Source organism: Phaethon lepturus, unplaced genomic scaffold (genome assembly GCF_000687285.1).
Source record: "Phaethon lepturus isolate BGI_N335 unplaced genomic scaffold, ASM68728v1 scaffold26700, whole genome shotgun sequence".
In the NCBI taxonomy this organism is placed as follows: domain Eukaryota; kingdom Metazoa; phylum Chordata; class Aves; order Phaethontiformes; family Phaethontidae; genus Phaethon; species Phaethon lepturus.
Genome location: NW_010514452.1, coordinates 10,967 through 30,655, shown reverse-complemented (window position 1 = coordinate 30,655; position 19,689 = coordinate 10,967). Strand labels below are relative to the sequence as shown.

Here is a 19,689-nt window from a genome sequence, read left to right as displayed (position 1 = left end):
CCCACGGCGAGGGGGTGGTGTGTGTGAAAAGTGACGTTGTGACATTAAATCTCAGGTCCCACGCAGGTCTGGCACACCGGTTAATTAACGCAAGGACGCGTCAGCGGGGACGGCAGCGAAGAAAAAGACTGAGAACGCCAAGGAACCAAAGAAAGATCTCCCGCGCCTTTAATTAGTCACGTAGAGCTTGCCGCTAATTAACCTTTTGCAAGGGGAAGAGGAGGGAGAAACACCGAATTACTCATCCTCCCCCCAGCCTACGCCCCGGGGAGAGAAGCGAAGAGGAGAGGGTGGACCCAAGGCCAAGGTGGCCCTTGGAAGCTGGGGAACACCAGCCCTCGGGCCAAGGAGGGAGGGGATAAGGTTCCTCCCTCTTCCCCAGGTCCCCAGACTCAACACAGGCACTGCCAGCCTCCAACGCGGCCCCGGGGGCGATAGTGGGGGTCTGTCCCCCTTCATGCTCTCCGGCACGCGGGGGGAAGGCAGGTGATGCTCCCCTCTCACAGGAGGGAAAGAGCTTGGGGTAAAATACATGGCTGATAAGCAAAGAACAGTGAAAAATCCCAGCCCTGCCAAGCAGCACTGAATAAAACCCTCTGTTCCAGCCCATTCCCGAAGGAGCAGGGAGCTCAGGACCGAGACAGAGTGCAAGGCGACATTTCCCACAGCTCGAGGGTGCTGATGCTCTAGATAAGCTTACACAAGGCCTGGACCAAATTCGTTGTGGCTTGCCAGGCCGGTCAGTCAGCATGAGCGTCTCCCAACAGCCAAAAATAAACCAAGCGCTAGGCAAAGGCAGAAGTGCTGTGTTGAGAGGGAAGGGCAAAACCTGGTGTTGCTTTCACACCCCAGCCTTACCCCAGGGCGTTAAGGGGGTAAGGGTCCCGGCTGCTGCCAGGAGCTCACACAGGGCACCGATTTTCAGGCATGTCCTTGCAGCGTTAAGAAGGGAGACCCACCTTCCTTCCCAGCTCGAAGCAACAGACCTCTGACTCTGTGTTGAGGCACCAAAGCCTTGTGGTTTTTAGACATAAGCCGAGTAGGAAGAAGCAGCAGCACGACCACAAATGGCAGTGATGGCCTCTTTGGCGGAGCAGACACAGCCCTGAGACTAAGACCCAGCTGCAAACACAGTCCCCAAGCCAGCGTGGAACGTGCCTGTTCACAGCAACCATATTTCCAGAGAGGGAAAAATTTCCCCTTGCACGGCCTCAGTTTCTAAGCTAACAACTACGGGGACGACCCTCTGCCTGTTCCACAGTTAACAGCCCATAATTGGCCGTGACGCTCGGGACTTTACCCCTAGCAGATGGAAAAAGCAGTTCATCCATCACCAAGCTGGGAGGAGGAACCCACCTGCTGAGGAACATCTCTGCCAGGTCCAGGTACCTCCTCGCTCCTGGGCCAGGGGCTGTGGCAAAGGAGGTGAGCAAGGCTTAGCCCTGCGCAGCCCCACTCCTCTGCGGGAGGCGTTAAGCTGCCCAGCACCAAACCTTCACATCTCTGAGTTTCTTTGGAAGGAGAGGGAGGTTTGCAAGCCAGCATTTGGGAGGTGCATGTGGCTGGTATTCAGAAATGCTGCCACTTGAGAAACTACATTTGTGCTCCTCAAAGGCCAAACATATGGTAGGAGTTACTGCTTGCTTGTTAGACACGTTCTTCTATTTTCCCTTGCTAAGGCTTGAATGACAGTAGATCATATACAGAATACTTCACGTAAAGGAGTGGGGTCAGATGTGCCTTTAGCACCAGAAGATTAACACCTGGGATTAGGGGAAGGCATGGGCGGCTCAAGAAAGGGGGAAATGGAAGAGGTCCCCCGCTCAGAGGACTGCAGTCCAGGAGCTGTAGCAGTGCACTCTGGCCTTGATTAACTACCAGCATTAAGGCAGAACCATTGCCAGATTAAAAGTTCATCGTGACCTTTGGTAGTTTAGTGCTCCACGGCCAAGGTTTGTTCTCAAAAATAATAATCAGCCAAGAAACTTACCAGCAGAATTGGGTTGCAAAACTCGAAGCACAACATCCACTCCGGTACAGGCAGGACTCGGGCCATTCCCACCGAACTGGGGACTCTGCCGTACGTCTTGGCACAGGATCAGACACAAGACCTGCTGCACGAGGACAATTACTCCTCGGTGGCAGCTGAGCTCATGCCACAAATTCTCCTATTTCAACATAATCACTCTTTTGGAAAAGCAGCAAGAGCAGCTCAGACCCGAGGTGGGTGTGAATTTGAAGGCAGAGGGGGGGATGAAAAAACACGTAAGAAATACAGACCACTTAGTCTGGTTCCATAAAGAAGGGGGCTTACACCATCATGCTGCCTCATCCCTCGTGCTCATTTTGTGCCAGCTGATCTCTTTCAGACTAAATGGAAGAAAGAATTAAAAAAAAGAATAATTCAGGATTATCACACACTTCCTTTCAGAAAGAGAAAGCTGTGGCTGGGAGGGCAGAAAGACTTCGTCAAGGCTCGGTTTGTTACTTCTGCCGGGCCCAGCATCTGCTGTGGGAAGGAGCCGGGCACCACAGGCACCCGGGGGTAGGAGCTGTGGGTGGCAGATGCAGGGGGAAGAGAAGCAAACGGGGACTTTGGAAGAGTTGGGATTTTGCAGCATGAGGTGTGGGGGCGTGTGCCTCGCATCGCCAGGAAATCAGTTTCTGCTCATCAAGTACCCAAACAAGGGAAAATAAATTCTTATCGCACGGTGGAAGACAGGCTGCCGCATGTCAGAAGGCTGGAACTCACCCGCTGCTTTCCTTTGGAACAAAAAAAGAAGCAAACAGAGGTAACTTCACAAAACTTTCCTTTTTATTATTTGAAACTGGAAAAGGTTCCTTGGGTAACAATGATCGGGTGTAAAAGTAACACGCACATTTTGCTCAGCTTTCTGATACCTGCGATGAAGTAGGTCAAGTGCTGCAAAGTCACGCCTGGCTTTTACACAGCCTCTTCCTCTCAAACCCACAAACAAAAGGACAGGCAAAACCCCATCCCTCAGACAGGGGAGCAGACCGGGCAGGCGAGCTGTTTAAACTACAGTTGTCATGTTCCACATGGATGTTTGTGGCATGAAACCCAAGGTGTTTAACGTTAAATGGCGTTTTAGAAAGAAAAGCTCACCTTTTCCTCTGCGCTACCCTCTGTATGAGGCAGGGATCTGGTGTTTCACCTTCATTTTTAATAAGTACCACAGGGTACTTTATAGAGACTTATTTACACTCAAAGCCTACAGGAGATGCCCAGATTAATCCATCAGTGTCATGTTAAAGTGGTGAGTGCAAAATACACACGGAAACAGGGTACACCTGCTTCAGGGAAGTAGAGTATTAATCAATGAAAAAAAGTGCAGATTGCTTTAAATAAGCTAATGAACACAGTTGATTCGAGTGCTCCTCACAAATTAAAAAGACTACAATCCAAACAAAAGCCAGAATCATACATTTTAATTTAGCACACACACACACAAAAAAAAAGTCAGTGGCACTCACAGTTTGGTAACTTATCTTCCACTCCACCGCCTGGTCACACATCTCAAATACTTCACTGTCCAACTGGTAAGTTATGCTGTCCGTCTGGCCTGCAGCGCAAAGGCCAGCACACAATCCTTTGGCAGCTGAACACAACAGAAGATTACTGGCTACGTGAGGAACCAGCTACAAGACAGAGTTAATATATTATCATTTCCTAAACTAGCAAGTTGAGATTATACAACCCATTTCCACACAACACCCAACACTCCCATTAAGTTCCACTAGTTTTAAATTAATAAAAAGCAATAAAAAGTCATCCTTGTTTAAAAGTAAACATTGAGCCAGCTGCATTTTGGTTTTTTTTCCTGGTAGCTTACACCTCCAAGCAAGCTTGCACATGGATTTGCTTTCTCCCCAGTACAAGTTTCCTAACTAACTGCCATCTGACCTCTGCTGTCCCATTCCAGAGTAGCCGTGGCAGTACCGCACTGTTCACTCCAGAGGGAAGCTGACAGCCAAAGTTCCAAGTAATTAGATCCCTTTTCCTTCTCCTCAGGAAAAAAAAAAGCCTGACAAGTCCATATGCACTGCAGTGAGTCTCCTACAAGCACAATGCCCGATCACAACACATTTATAGCTATGAAATCAGATCCAAAGCAAATGAACTGGCTGGATGAGGATCTTTGATGCTTCTGTTTTCCAGCTGGCCAAAGCCATGTGGTTTGACAACACACAAAGCGTGATCTAGGAGCACAACACAGCCCGAGCACGTAAGCCAGTCACTTGCTTATTGCTCCTGAGCTAAAATTAAGCCCTAGTTCTTGCTGTGGTTATTGGGGCAACGCTGCTCTGCAACCTAATTGCAAGCACTTTGTTTATTCCAGAAGACTTCTGCCAAGAGAGTATTCCTACCCCTGACAAGTTGTTTTCCATCTTCCCCAGCACTTTCCATCCATCTAGGATCAAGAAATAAAGCCAATTGTCCCCAAGATTTTCTACAGAGCGAAGAGGACGAGGACACGTCAGCACCAGAAATTTATCACCATCTGCAAGGCACCGCCACACGTTATCCCTGTCAACAGCTCACAGAAATATCCCCACAAGCCGGACAACTAGGGTTCAGGAAAGCAGCACGGAGACAGACTGTGCAGGGGGCTGGTACAGCCCATACCAAACGTGAACAAGTACCACAAAATACTGTACCGTTAGCACTGCTTCCCACAAGTACCACGAGGGAAGGCAGGACCGGGGCTGTGGTCACATCCCCTTTGGCCACCGGCGATGCTCAGATCCAAACTGCCCGCCACTAAATCTGGCTGCACCCCTCCTGTTTGCTCCCCTCACCCAAAGCTTTCAGAGCTGCGAGTTGTAACTCCTCGTTGTGTTATTCTGCTTTTCTCCAAAAGCACTGATGTAGCCATGCACAAAGGAACCAGCAAAGGCACAGGAGCATCCAGAGCATTTATGTCAGTCTCTCCAAGTTCGCCGTCTTGACAGCTTTCCTCACTCAAAGCCAAATCAAAGGGAATTTTCTTCTGAAATGTCACAAAAGCCTGCCAGGCTTTGAGGAGCAGAAGGTGAGAAGAGAAGGCAGAGGAGGAGTATTAATACAAAATTTGCTATTTTCATTGCCTTTGCTCTAGACAGAATAAAGCCACAGCATATCAGCAGTTTTGCCTTTAATCGGGACTAGCACATTCTGACATTTTGAGGCCAATCAGGTACACTCTAAATAAAAAGATGCTACTACAGGGACAAAGCTGAGCTGTGAAAAGTTCCTGCAAGGCATCAAGCCTCTGCAAAGTCCTACTCTGTCTCCAGCCAGCCGAGCACGCCGCGCCTCCAGAAGAGAGACCCTTAACACTACCACTGAAAAGGTTTGGAAGGGACAAGCTACAAGCAGAACCATCGTCTTAAGAGTGGAGAACAGCATGATGCACAACCTGTGCCAACAGCCAACCAACAGGTCCTCACCCAAGTGACAAAACAGACATGTATTCCGCACCGAGCAAAACACTCCTGCCAACTGCTGTCCATGGGTTTGCACTCCCCAGAAGACTCCTGAGACCAAGGGAAATTTAAGCTGCAGGTAACAACCACTAAAAAGCCATTTTAAGACACAGCAGTGGAACATACCTACACTGCCTTTACACACTCAGCCAACCCAACACAGCAGGTTACAGGGAAGAGACCGGCTACAGAGTCAGCGTCTGTACTTAGGAGACAGTGACTCATGTCTCAAGCCAAGTGCTTGTAGTGCATTCAATACAGTCTGGATTTTCAATCCTATTTTAAAAACAAAAACTATTAAGTCAGTTATAGAAAACTTCAGGATTTTTATTTTTTTGGGTGACTAGGGACATTGAAGAAAGGAAGAATCCACAATCAGAGCTATGGATCCATTTGCAGCTGAAGCAGAGCTGGTTTTAGGGACAAGTGATTGAAACAGCTGCCCAAGGGGACCTCTCTCATCCCTTTAGGCTGTTAGGGAGAATACAAAGCAGCCACCATACTGGCTGCAGCAGCCTAACAGCAAGATCCAAGAGAAACTGGCCACCCAGATGCCAAAGAGAGCCCTAACGTCTTTAAGTATCTCAGAAATCTGCATCACCAAGCTGGAAACCTCTGTCTGCAAGATTAAGCACATGCTCTCCTTCTGCACACAGCTCAGAACCTGCCGCAAAAGGCTGAGATACCCCATCTTAGCTTCAGCTCACCTCTCTGCCCACACCCCGAGGCCCAGAGAACTGCCACCCTTCCCCTCTCCTGGCCCTGCATGATGGGGTGAAATCCAAGTCAACCCTTCCCTCTGCTGATGCCGATAGGAACACCTCTACCAGGCTCCTCAGAAACAAACTGCTTTTTACAGCTTATTCACTAGAACGGTAATAGCACTTCAGATCCTCGCCTCTAACACAGGCAGGCTTTCCACTACTGACAAAGCAGTAGGAAACAAAGAAAAAAGCGCTCCAAATCACCTTCAAATTCCCAGAGGTTTGTAAAACTATATCCAAAGAGAAAGGAATTAATCCTGAGAGTGACGTGACCTTCTGCTCAAAGCCTCTGCTGGAGACTCTGTTCTCACACAGCTTGAGGGAACACTCAAGAGCCAGAAATGGCAAAAAGCCCTTGTGAGAGTGAAAATAAAAGCTCCTCGCAGTCAGAGAAACTAGGCAGTGACTGAAACGTCTCCATAGAAGGAGCCCAAAAGCTCCCAACACATGTACAGACACATTTACAAACCAAAACCTGCAGAAGATGTAAAGGCAGAGTTTTGTTAGACACTGATCCGTCTGGCAGCAGAAAGAGAAGAAACCTGGAGTTTATCATCACAGCCAGAGAGTAACTGCCACAAAGGACATATTTTGCTTGTAACTAGGAGCTTCTTCACAAATGGCTCCTTTCTCTCCACGCAAGGATCCCTATCATCTCTTCCTACACAGGATTAATAACACTTGCTGATGCAAATGCTGATGGCTTACAGCACAACTCTCGGTCTGTAGATTAGCACTAGCCAGGATTTTCCTGCATAGGACAGTCCATGGGGAATCTGCTTCCTTGCCTGCAGCTCACACTTCCCAGCGGAGCTCAGATCTGCCACACAGAATGTGGGTATCATGGAAAGAAATTAAGCCCAGGAGCTTTCTGTGGCAGCAGCAATCATCTGTGATGAAACAAGTGCGACTAGAAAGGGAACAGAAGGGTCCTGTGAGTGGAGCAGCAGCACCCACCTGTCGGCACCAACCGTAAAAGGCGCCAGAACAAGCCACAGCAGTATTAGAAGAATCCCTTGCTGCTCCTTCAGACTGCATAGGGCAACCTGATACAAGAACGACACATAACTGGGGTCACACCAGTACCAGTGACACATGGCACCTTCTGCTACCCATCACAGTCAGGAGGCAGCAGGCCGCATTTGGGCTTATTTCACAGTTAGTTTTCTTTTTTCTCCTTCCTTTACATTTTCAGGCCCAGTTTAAAAGATCTGAGAACTAAACCAGTTCTGAATGCACCACCTTCTGCAGTTCACACATTTCCATTTCCGTGCCTAGCTCCTACATGAAGGAAGAATCATCTCCCCTGCACTCAGGGGAACACCCAGACCTGGAGCCCCAGGGACAGCACATCCGCCAAGCTCCAGAAGCCGGGGTAACGCTACACACTGTCATTTGCAGTGGGGAATCCTCCCCTTGCTGCCAAGCTAAGCAAATTTCTCAAAAGGAAACCACCCACTCCAATTACTAAGCCAAGGATGCAGGTATTACACCAGCCTCTCTCGATGATGCTGCACCCAGAGAAAGGTTCCTGGAGAGGAGGATGTGCTTTGTCACTGCTGACGCAATTTATCATTAAGCAGTCAGCCAGTCTGCAGCAGGGGACTGCACAGGTTTTCAAGAGGATAAAGCAAAATCTCCCAGGAGGACAGACTGGCCTACAGCATAGCAAAGGCATGAGTCCCCTCCGTGACGGAGAGCCCTTTCCACAGGAGACTGCTAATGGTCAGAGCAGAGGGCTTGTATCCATCCAGTCAATTAAATGTTCTTCAGATCCAGCTCTGACCTTGAGTTATTTTTATTCTGATACATTCTTTTTGCAGTAAGAAAGGTCTGTTTCCTCCTCTGCAGGATCCCTTCAGCTATACAAAGCTATGTTACAGACTGGGTAACAAGGACTGCTAGGGAGCAGTGTGGGGTGGCAGGGAGGAAAGGGCAGTCATGGATATTTTAACCGGGATGTGTACATTTGGGGTAAAAAGGCTTTATTAAAAGTGCATGCTTTTATTCAGAGGTACCAAGAGCAAGGAATCCCCATCCCAGCCCTGGCTGGGGAGTGCAGCAGCCTTTGCAAACCCTAGCCCTGTCCATCACCAATCACCCGTCAAGTAGCCAGCGACTGAATGTTCTTCAGCATTTCATCAAAAGCCTCACGGGAAGGCGCTTCGGCGTTCTGGAAGGAGACCTTGATCCGGCTGTAGAGACTGAAGGACTTCAGCTCCAGCCAGATGAATCCAAAGCGATCGTCATCAAAGAGAACAAAAACGCCTGGTGTTCGCTCCGGACTGGTGAAGCCGTGGCCAGCAATAAGCCCCGTCCCATAAAAACTGCAAGGTGAGAAGAATAGCAGAAAAGGTGTGAGAACAGCCATTATTACCCAACATTTAATAACCAGCAAACACAAAACTACGATCAAGCCATTGTCAAACATACTGCCAGGTGCTACATAACAGGGAGTTTTACATTCAGTCAGTTCTTATCACACAACACAAAACACTGTCGATACCATTTTAAGAAAAGAAACTCTCCATTGCTATTTGGAGGTTGCTGCTTTTGGGTATTCTAATAGCACCTGCACACCAAGGTTGAATTTTTCTGTAATTCAACCTAGTAATCCATCTGAGATTTACTTCTGCAACTCAAGGATCAACCCAAGCCCAGACAATCCTCATAGAAAACGAAAGGCATGTTGAGAGGGTGACCAGAGAGGCAAACCTTGCGGCAAAACCTTGGGAAAGGGAGAGAGAAAAAAAAAAAATCTAAAAAAAGGAAAAATCTAACTGGAGCTGGGGAGGAGTAAAGGTCAGCCTAACCTCCAAGCAAGCAGCAGGTGGAGCAGGATTTTATTCAAACACAACTCAGTTGTGACAGCAGGGGCCTTCTGGGATTAACCAGCTATTGGTAGGCTTTTCCATGAGCACAGATGTTTGGCTGAAGGTCACCTGCCTAAGCCTCAGCTTTTGGGCTCTTTTGCCACACTTCATTTAGTATGCTGCTTCACTGACTCCAGGTCCCATTCAACAAGGCTCTCTGCATACTTGCACCTACTGCTTAGGGTGCTCAGCACCTTCCAGAGCTGGCCCCAAGGCACCAAAGGCCAGGGAGGGGTGGGAGAGGGCACTGTGTTCCCATGGCCAAAGAACACAAATGACACATATGGAAATGGGAAGTGGCTTGAACAAATCTCCCAACATACGAGCCGGGCAGCTCTGGGAAACAAAACACACAAAAAAAAGGGGGAGGTGGTTACGGGAGAGGTGCTAGCTTCAGAAATAATAGGATAAAATCTAGCAAGGAAGCAGGGTGACAGATGACAGTGCGGTAGGAGAGAGAGGAAGCAAACAAGAGCGTGGGAGATAGGGCAGCAGCGGCAGAAAATCTGAGCACAAGGGGCTGGGAGATCAGCATGCAGGTAAAGGGCAAGAACACAGAACACTCCTCAAAGACTCCCCCCGTTCCGTTTCAGAACGTGACTGGCACGACTAGGCTATAAAACCACTAGTCCCTGTTACCAAATTCGGCAGGTCCGGGGATAGTCTTCGTTCCTTGATATGACTCCCATGGGCAGCACGAAGGGCTGGGAAGCTGGTGCCTTGTCCTGGGTCGTCCCCTCTGCCCCAGCTGCAGTCTCTTCCCCCTCAGCACCTTCTCCTCCCAGGGGCTTTGCCACAGGCTGAGAGGCAGCCTGCTGGGAGCAGTCCTCTTCTTCCTGCCGGTGTTCCTCCTCCTGCTCCTCCCGACGCACCTGCTCCTGGACCTCCAGGACGATGCGAGAGAGCTCACTGAAATCACGAAGAGTCTCGATGTCGGGTAGCTGCAGAGGATGTGCCAGGTCGATCTCCACAGTCTGCTGCCCAGCTGGGATGTTGGGATCTCCCTAGAGACAGAAAGCAACAGCAAGGCTGCAGAGACAGGGTGCTACAGAGTTCAGAACTGTATCCTCCCCATTTAACTTCTACATAGTTCAACCTTTTTTACAATCACCAAAGTTTGCAACAACAACAAAAAAAAAAGCTCTCAGACCTTGTTCTTTGTTCCCTGAGCTGTCTACGCCACCTCTGCTTTCCCCCTCCCAGAAAGAGAATTTTAAATCAAAAGCTATGAGCCAGGCTGTACTTGCAAGGGCGAAAGAAAGTCAAAGCTGCAACTGCATTGTGTCAGAATCCGTCCCTGCAGAGACGAAGTAGCTCACTAGCCTGAATTCAGTGACAATGGAACCTGCTCCTCAGATACATGTGAGGGATCTCCAGTGACCTACTACCAACTGCTCACAGAAAGCCGCTGGAAGAGAGAGAAAAGGACTAGAAAAGGTTCTAGCTACTCTGCATGTGTTTAGATTCATCCAATGCCACCAATCCCCAAGAGGAAAAGGGTTTGGGGTGGCAACAACTGACTGCCTCCAAGACAGAGATCCATGTCATCAAGAAGAGAATACTTTAACAAGCGTCTGAGAGAAAGGAAAATGCACTCACGGTGATTTTAGTCCCCTTCGCTTTCTTTCCATGAAAGCTCAACATAACAATCTCCAGCCCATGGCTCCCATACGTTCCCTTGAAGAGACCTGGCTTTATAAGGTCATCAGGGCTGCTAGGAGGGAGGTAGATGCGTCGGTAAGTCAAGCAGTTGCTGTGCAAAAAACAAAAGGTTAGAGAGGTTAAGAGAGAATCCCTCAACAAAAACAATGTGTTTGCAGTCCGCTCCTCCAGGCAGCTTTGGGATGTCGTTAAGAGAGAGGCAGGATCTGTGTTTTCAGCAATACCAACAAGCTTAACATTTCTCTTTAGGCCTACGCAAGCACTCCCTCCCTTCACTTCTCTCTACCAGTCCTTGTTAGCACACGAGGACATTCCTGCAGCAAGGTCACAATAAACCTCCTCACTCCCTGGGATTTCTGGAGAACCTAAGAGTGAAGCATATTTAAACACCTGCTGCAATGAGGTGGCTGCTTTTTGAAGTTTGGAGTGCTGGTTAAAAAAAACCCCAAGTTCTCAGGGACTGTCTGATTTCTGCCTAGCGCACTACAAAGCATATTGCTTACTAATATGGAAAATAAGCAGATAGCACCTTGGGATCACGGCTATTTGCTCTGTCTTCAAATTAAACACAGTTAAATGACTCAAAACCATCCTACTGTGCATAGTTATTGTAAAGAACTTGGAACCTTATTATTACCGCTGTCATTACACCTCATCTCTCCGTACAACTGGAAAGCACTGTGCTTCACAGTCTGGAGAAGAGGAGGTTGAGGGGAGACCTTATTGCTCTCTACAGCTACCTGGAAGGGGTTTGTGGTGAGGTGGGTGGGTGTTGGTCTCTTCTCCCAAGTAATCAGCGATAGAATGAGAGGAAATGGCCTCCAGTTGCGCCAGGGGAGGTTGAGACTGGATATTAGGAAAAATTTTTTACTGAGCGTGGTCAAGCATTGACACAGGCTGCCCAGGGAGGTGGTGGAGGCACCATCACCGGAAGCGTTCAGAAAAGGTGTAGACGTGGCACTTCAGGACATGGTTTAGTGGGCATGGTGGTGTTGGGTTGACAGTTGGACTTGATGATCTTAAAGGTCTTTTCCAACCTTAACGATTCTGTGATTCTCCACATCTTTGCACAGAGCCTGCAGAGACAGAACAGTCCTCTGGCTGTTAAAGCCCATTGCAAGCACCCCATCTTTGAAATAAATGATCCAACGTGCTCTTGAAGTTGCAGCAGCCTCAATACCTAGAAAGAGCCGGTGCCCTTACTCATATTGGCTGGTGTAGATGAACTTCATCAAGATGAGCTCTTGCATGTGTTCATGGAAGATGTCTTCCAGAGTCCGACCCCACTCTTCCCTTAGCCACGTTCGGAATTCCTGCAGCACAAAGAGAAAGAAGAGGGGGAAGATAGAGGCATTTCACTTGTGACAGTGATGTACCCCAACATGACTTAGCCTTGACAGCACGATTCACTCGCAGAGCCACAAAGAAGGCATACGCTCTGCCAAAGACAAGGGATCCTGGCTAGATTTGGGAACAAGCGCGTGTTGCTACAGAGCTGGTTTGGAAATATGCTTAACAAGCAATGATAATGGTTACTGCCCTACACCTGCCAGATGCCACACAATAAGCATGCTCCCCTTCAAATAAATTACAGGCAGAACCAATATGCCTCCTCAGAATAAAAGTGTAAGCATCACCTGTTACTGCAAAGTAGCTGATCTACTACTTCTTTACACCCTGACTTACCTTGCAGTAACTCATTTGTGTGCCCATAAGCTGATTCCTGTGCCCTATCCTGGCATGTTAAACATAAAAGGGGAAGCTTCTGAAAGGCACTGAAGATTTAGGAGGTTAAATCCTGCTGATTTAACACTGATGCATCTAAATCCAAAGTGTGCTTTGAAAACATCTCCTGAAGTACCTCTACACCAGCTCTGACAAGTTAATACCCTACCATGAGGTAGCGTGATAACAGCTTACACTAAGATAGCAGCCTACGAAGTGAATATTCCAAACCTGCTTGGTTTATCTTCTAAAGCCAGATCCTCCAATTACCATAATGCCACGCACACTTAACGCAGTGCTTTGAAAAGTATTAAAGCATTTCTCATCTGCTACAGAACCAGAAAACACTTAACTAAACCTTTCACCCAGCTGTTTTCCATTAGTACACAGACATTTTAAAGCATTTGTTAGAAAGCAAATGAAGTATCAGATTTGTCACGTTTAACTAGCTGGCAGCAAACACCACTACCTGGAACAGGTATTAGCTGAAGATTTTCACCCTGTCATTTAAATGTGCACCTTAAAACATGTAGTTTGAGTCAGGAATCTGCCTTGCTGGGTAGAGCTGACACAGACACAGGATAAACAACCAAATGAAGCTTTTTAATCCCTCGACCAAGATGACAAGCAGTAGAAAGGTGCCCCACTGACAAGCAGGTATTCAAATGCAGCTGGTACTCAATACCAGGCCTGTGCCTGAAAGATCTTAATTATACAGACAGCAATACCACAGAGATCAGTGTCTGGCGAGTGCTGCATGGTGTACAATGCATGCTGCTGTCTTTCTTTGGACAGGCCTGCTATCAAACAGGAGTGGTGTCACAGCACAGGAAGAAAAAGGGTGCTGGGGCTCAAAGAGCACCTTGCCACAGAGAACTGCCTAAACCAGCTTTTTGCTCAACAGGATCTATGTCAACAACCTGCTCCAACACCCTGCTACGCACTGAGGTAAAGGCATGGAATCTCCACCCAAACATTCTGCAGGTCTAACACTGAATTGATCCCATATACTGGATCTTTAAACCACACTTTGGCAAGTACAGAAGAGGTACCCCAAGACCCTGCAATTATTCAAATGTGGCCACTTTAAGCAAGTCACAGATCAATTCTACTTGCTTAAAAAAATACTGTTGTAAACCAGCCAGAAGCTACTAGCTTGAGTTTTCATGTATGTTCAGACACACAGAAATTAGAAGGTAGAAGACCACCTCCCAGACACCAACACTAGCTAAGAGCTTAGGTAAGACAGCGATGCTTTATCTTCAGAGAGGTGACATATAAAGAGCCTTAATGCAGACTCTTGGCAAAGCACTCTTACCTCTTGCCTTCCCCCTGACATCCGATGGTGATCTGTCTGGTTGCATTTCGTGGAGAACTCATCCTTCTTTACAATCTGTAGTTACCATGGAGGAGAATTAAACAGGTTACAGACCTGTTTAGAGATGCCTAGGATGATGTAACTAAGACTGCTTAGAGTAAATGCTTTACACAACAAACATGACTGCATTTGCTACACAGAGAAATCATTAAGTGATACCAAATGCATCAGCTACAGAATAGAGAAATAAAGGCAATAAAACCCCAGTGCATTCTAATGAAAGATACTAGTTTTAAGTTGCTTCTCTATTTGAGCTTCCTCCTTCAAAGAAAGGAAACAGCCTCTCAGGAAGCTTTTCAAAGCATCCAATGTACTGAATGTACTCTCATCTTAGGGAGAGCTGTAAAACAGAACAGGTCTGTGTGTCTGCTTGGACACATTCACCAGCTGCACAAGGCCATTTTGCGTATCCTTTCCTCCAGCCTGTACACATACATACTGGTGCTCCCACCCTCCCATTGTGCTCCAGCCCAACAGAATACAGTATAACAGCCTTGCTGTTACTATTGTCAGTGAACAAATTCAGAGCGGGGAACAGCCCACACAACTTGTCAGACACATAATGAGAGTTAAAGCTGGCATTCACACATAAAACAAGGTGGTGAAAGCCACATCCCTTAAATAAAATTCTCATACAGATTTTTGATGAATCCACTTCCAGAGCCAATCTGCACGCATGCACACACATACCGCACCTAGGACAGATGATGCTGAAAGTGCCAGAGGAGCTCACCTGGATATGGCCATTATGAGGTCCCTTATGACCATACATACACTCAACCGTTGCACATTTCCTCTCCATGAGATGAATCCTGAAAAGAGGTTTGAATCTCATCGGATCATCAACGTGAGGGTCATGAGGCGGCAAGTACATCCAGCCAATGATGAACAAACCGTCTACCTGCAGAGGGATGGGAGATCAGCCTTGCATGCTTTCTGTCCAGTTTGCAGCAGAGAACTCTGGGGCCAATTCTGCAACAGGGCAGGAGCTGTCAAACAGCTTGCTGCATTTCCAAATGGCTTTCCAGCAATTAAACCAGACCATATGCACTCACAGCACACCCTTGGTGAAGAGGGAGAGGCTTTCTTTACGAGGCTTCCTGCACCACTGGAAAATGATCAGGCCTTTATTACTGCAAATGACCTTGTGACGGATGCTTGGTGCACAGGATCCAGAGGGAGAGACTGCACTGAAGAGACCACACAGCTAGTCAAACTCTAATTGGTTTGCGAGCTCCTGCTGGCAGATACTCGAATAGACGAATTCTGCTTCTCATGATGATCTGCGCTTTTTGGACAAGGAATTATTTGGCTTTATTACTCACAGACAGCACAGGAAGCAACAATCTCCTCTGCTGAGAGGTACAAGTGCCAGCCCTCTTCCTGCACACCTAACAGAATCCTTCCCCTCAAGCCCTCCAATTCCAGAGAAAGGATATTTTCTAATCAGAGTGATCTGAGACCAAAGCAGAGCAGTGCCACAGAGGCACACTTGTCTTTACAAGGTCACAGTATCATGTAAGTATTGGTGCACTTGGATGCACTCTTATACCAGTTCATGGAACAGAATCTTGCAAAACCCAAAGGCCTCGTGATTTGTTACGCTTCAACCTGTCAGCTATTGAACCTTGATGCAAAGAACAAGGGCTTCAGGCAGACTTCTGTCCCAGTTCTCACCAATACAGAATCAAGCGTTGTTCATTAACTGCTCTCTCCAGCAGCACAAGAGCTGCCAGACTCCACGGGTCTTGCACCAGTATCCCTACAATCTGATGCATTAGTCTTAGACATGGCTGGTGAAAAGTATGGAAAACTACAGGAAGGGGAGAGATGCATGAACACAAGTGCAAAACCCTTTGCAAAAAGTTCAGCTGCAGGCAAAGATAAGGCAGTAAGCGATGGGCCAGTGCCAAAACCTCTGCTGTACTCGCACAAAGAATGGACTCCTGTGCCAGCCACTGGAATATCAGCATTAAACTCTAAATCAAGCCTTTCCCTGAAACATTGCTCATGTTTTCTATGTGCTCTTGTTGCTGTCTGGAGTACAGATGAAAAACAAAAGGACTGTCTGGAGAAAGGTGGTGATGATGAAAAGATCCAAGCAGCACCCTCTAGGTCCCAATGGCTTGAGGGTTGACAGTTCAGACTTCTCAATAGCACAGAGATGGCAACCAGGTCTGGAAAGCGGTATACAAAAGACTCATCAGCCCGCTACACCACAGCCCCCAGAATGAGGTACACACTCACCACCACGTTCAGCAGTCCCCCATAGGGCCCGATGTCCGGCTGCCATAACCCCAGGATGTGTCGGTATCGGTGCAGCACTAGGGAACAGTGAGACACTGAAGTGAGCACATCAAGCTAAGGAATTGAGATTTTGGGAAAGAAAATAGAAGGAAGACTGCTACCAGACTGCACACAACATTGACCAATACCACCCACTACTGCCTTTACTAAGGAAAAATGGTTACATCCAAGCACAGTCAGGCAGTTCTGAACTGAGGCCTCCAAAAAGTTCACACAGATTTATGTTTTTCTCTGTAGCCCTGCTCCTGGCCTGGTGCAGGGGCAGGAGTTAGTTTCCAGGACTTTACACAACCAGATACCTCACCTGGAATTCTCAGAAAAGTTTTGCAACATGGTCCCGTTAATGCTTATCACATGACATACCCAGAGCTAAAACCAAATAAAGTATCTGCCATCTCCAGTTACCAAAAATGTACTTATGCCTCAGACTGCAAAGCAACAGAAAATAAGGAAGGGCACAAAAGCAGTAAGGAACAGGCAAATTTCAGTATTTTGAAAGAACTTCCCCACCTGTGTAGAAAAACTTGTCTCCAGAGTTAAGCATCCTTAAAAACAGCCATTGAGAGAGCACGGGCAAAGCGCACAGACCATGCCAGCTCAGGAGATCTGGTGATGTTACCTGGCCAGTAACAGCCACATTTCAGCAGTGCCTAAAAGCTGCTTACAAGTCCCTCTCAAAGCCTACTGCAGCAGGTGAGGCTTCCCCACTTCTCATCTCAGAGCTGGGTGCACCTTCCATCCCACCAAAATTGAAGGACAAGTAGGAACATTTTCAGCAAGCAGGAAAAAATGCCTATTCAGAATGATCTTAACAAACCTCCTCTCCTGACGAAAGCTTGGACATGCTACTTGCTTCCAGTTCTTACACATTCAGCCATGAATTCTGTCCATACAATCTCCTGACATGACCAGTTACCTTCACGTGAAGGCATTACACACAGCCTGGCATTTTAGGTGGGAAGAACAGAATGAAGATTATTTCTTAAGATGCCAAGAAGATACTACACTTGCCTCACAGTGATGTTCATGGCCAACTCAGGCGGCCACAGGGCTGACTTGAATAATGGCTTTTGCTTTGCATCAATTTATAGGAAGAATTGTGTTTCAGTACAGCTGTTAAAACAGCTTTGTTTCATTAACTACTTAAGATAGCAAGAACAAGAGGAGCATTTTTATTACACCAAAGCAGAGAACTTCCACAGAGGCTTAAGACAGCAGGGAGGGTTGTCCAGAGCTGCTGCCAACTGGCCTGGAGGAGCCTTTTTCCTGTGCAGTAAACAATTTAAGATTGATGGCCTGGCTTCACCCAGTAAACCGAGCGCAGCACAAACAGCACTAAGGCAAGCAAGCAAACCACATTCCCAGTCTTCTCGTCTCAGTGCAGTAATTACGTATTAATAAATGGTATGTGCATAAGCTGCTCCACCCACCACAATCTGCCTTCTACCCTGTCTGGCATGGAGCTGATAAAACCCAGCTTTTTTTAAATTTTATTTCCAGGACAGAAAACTTGATGCTAAGCTACCCAAGAGTGATGAGGATGTCCCTCCTTCTTCCCCAGCTCCTGTTTGAAACACTGTCAGAGCTGTAGCTACAATCAATGGACTTTTCAACAGCAGAAAAAGGGTCTGCTTGACAAGGAGAGCCCTTCCACTCCAGCACACGTTTGTCGAGGGCAGTTTGTGTGCTCACTTTGAGTAAACAGCCAGCTCAGCTAGAGCTCGGTTTGGCAGGAGCCACGGCAGTTCAGGAAACACGGCTGAGTCACAGACACAGCCTGCTTCACTGTCTGCCCCAGAAACCTGGGGTTGCAAAGGAAGGAGGCGGCCACAAAAACCCATTCATCTCCAGAAGAATCCTACCCACTGGATAACATCTTCTGTGCTTAGTTTGCACCCTCTACTGTGGGCAGCTCTTTTTTAAAACCCCACCTGTTTGGCACCACAGAAGTCTGCAGATGAGCTGATGGGAAACGGGCTGCGATGTGAGCAGTGCTCCACCCAGCCTCACCCTCTGTACACAGCAATGCCCGCGGCAGGGACGCCTTAATGGACAAGTCTCCTCCTCCTCCTGTTCTTTCAAGAAAGGAAGTTACTGGGGAAAATGCTGGGACTTGGCCAAAGGCCCAAATGAGTCTCAAAGCAAAAGCAGAGCTCTGTTTTCAAGCCTGGGTGTCTCTAGGCTCCGGCAAGCCAGCAGCTATATTCATTGCAGGGAAAACCTGATGAATTCCAGCTCTGGCTCTCCCTGGCAGGAGACAGGATGGATCTGACAGTTGTTTCTCTCCCTGCTCCTCGAAAGAAAACAGCACTTGGGTCTTTCTCCAAGGTTTTCCTCTGCTATGCACACTGCCTATTTTTCTCAGTCCTGAAGAAGCCTCTGGCCTATCCGAATTTCTGAGCCCACATCCTGCCAAATGGAGCAAAAATACGTCCACTGGACGCTTCAGTACAACCCCCACCCAGCCTGGATATTACCCACGTCGCCACAAGCAGCCCTGCACACTCTTCAGATGGGAAGGCGGCTTGAATCCAGCCGGGGATGAGCTAGGAAAAGCAGTGACTGCCCAAGTTCCCACCAACAGAAGGCTGCCTGGGAAAGGTCTAATGCCCGTGCTCTTCCTTAGACACAGGACAAGGAAGTGACACTGAGCAAATACACAGCAATTCAAGCAAGCATCGCAAGTGCTGGCAGACACCACAGGTATGAACAAGTAAGGTACAAGCCCAGAATGGGTTACTGAAACAGGAGGAGAGCAGATGCTTTCAGATGTTAGTTTTAACTAAATCTTATTTCATTTCCTGTGTCCAGCTTGGAGAGCACAGGTAGAGAAATACAAAAAACCTAACATGGGATTTTTCAGTGAAATCTGCAGCTTTTAAAGCAGAGGTAGGGCACTTTGAGTGGAAAAGACCCGATCCACTACAACTCTCTTGGACTCTCAGGATGCAGCAAGATACATAGAAGCAAGATTGAGTTGGAATAAGGAAAGCAGTTACTGCCTCCCAGCTGGTGATAACCAACTTGTTAGCAGAAAGAGCAAAGTGTCAGCCAGGCTAGTTTAAAACCCTGGGGAAAGTGATCTGAGCTGACTTGGCTAACGCTGCGTGAATATGAATTAGGGAGCACTCCCATGGTAAATCCTGGTAACATAGTCTTAATACACAGCAGGGGCAGAAAGGGGGAAATGGGCAATTGCATCTTAAACTGCACTGGCTGCTCCCCAAGTAATACAACACGCCCCCAGAGAAAAGGGGCACGAGACATCGGTTTGGGGCTGTAGCTAAAGAATTAACAACTGAGGGAACTGCACAAAATGCCATTTCAGAGCCACCACAAACGGCACACGTTTGGAACAAACACGCAGGCAGCAACCTACAAAGGAATCCTTCATCCCGCAGGCAGCTTGGATGTGCCTCTTCTTCCCATCCGGCTCCAGAACAAGGCTGGTGTTGACAGGCAAGACTACCAAACCTAAAATTTTCTACCAATT

The 19,689-nt window shown here is 47.7% G+C and overlaps 1 protein-coding gene across 2 annotated transcripts in view; it reads right to left on the bottom strand.

Annotated features, from left to right (window-relative positions):
• Positions 1 to 8,222: 8,222 nt before the first annotated feature.
• Positions 8,223 to 19,689, bottom strand: part of FBXO31 (F-box protein 31) — a 15,136-nt gene continuing 3,669 nt past the window's right edge. For both annotated transcript variants that reach the window (XM_010293011.1, XM_010293018.1), the window contains 7 exons: positions 16,137 to 16,213; positions 14,623 to 14,790; positions 13,830 to 13,904; positions 11,990 to 12,099; positions 10,724 to 10,877; positions 9,764 to 10,128; positions 8,223 to 8,578 (listed from right to left, as the gene is read on the bottom strand). In XM_010293011.1, coding sequence (XP_010291313.1) covers positions 8,356 to 8,578; positions 9,764 to 10,128; positions 10,724 to 10,877; positions 11,990 to 12,099; positions 13,830 to 13,904; positions 14,623 to 14,790; positions 16,137 to 16,213 — 1,172 coding nt within the window. In that variant the 3' untranslated portion in view covers positions 8,223 to 8,355. The remainder of the gene's footprint in view (positions 8,579 to 9,763; positions 10,129 to 10,723; positions 10,878 to 11,989; positions 12,100 to 13,829; positions 13,905 to 14,622; positions 14,791 to 16,136; positions 16,214 to 19,689) is intronic.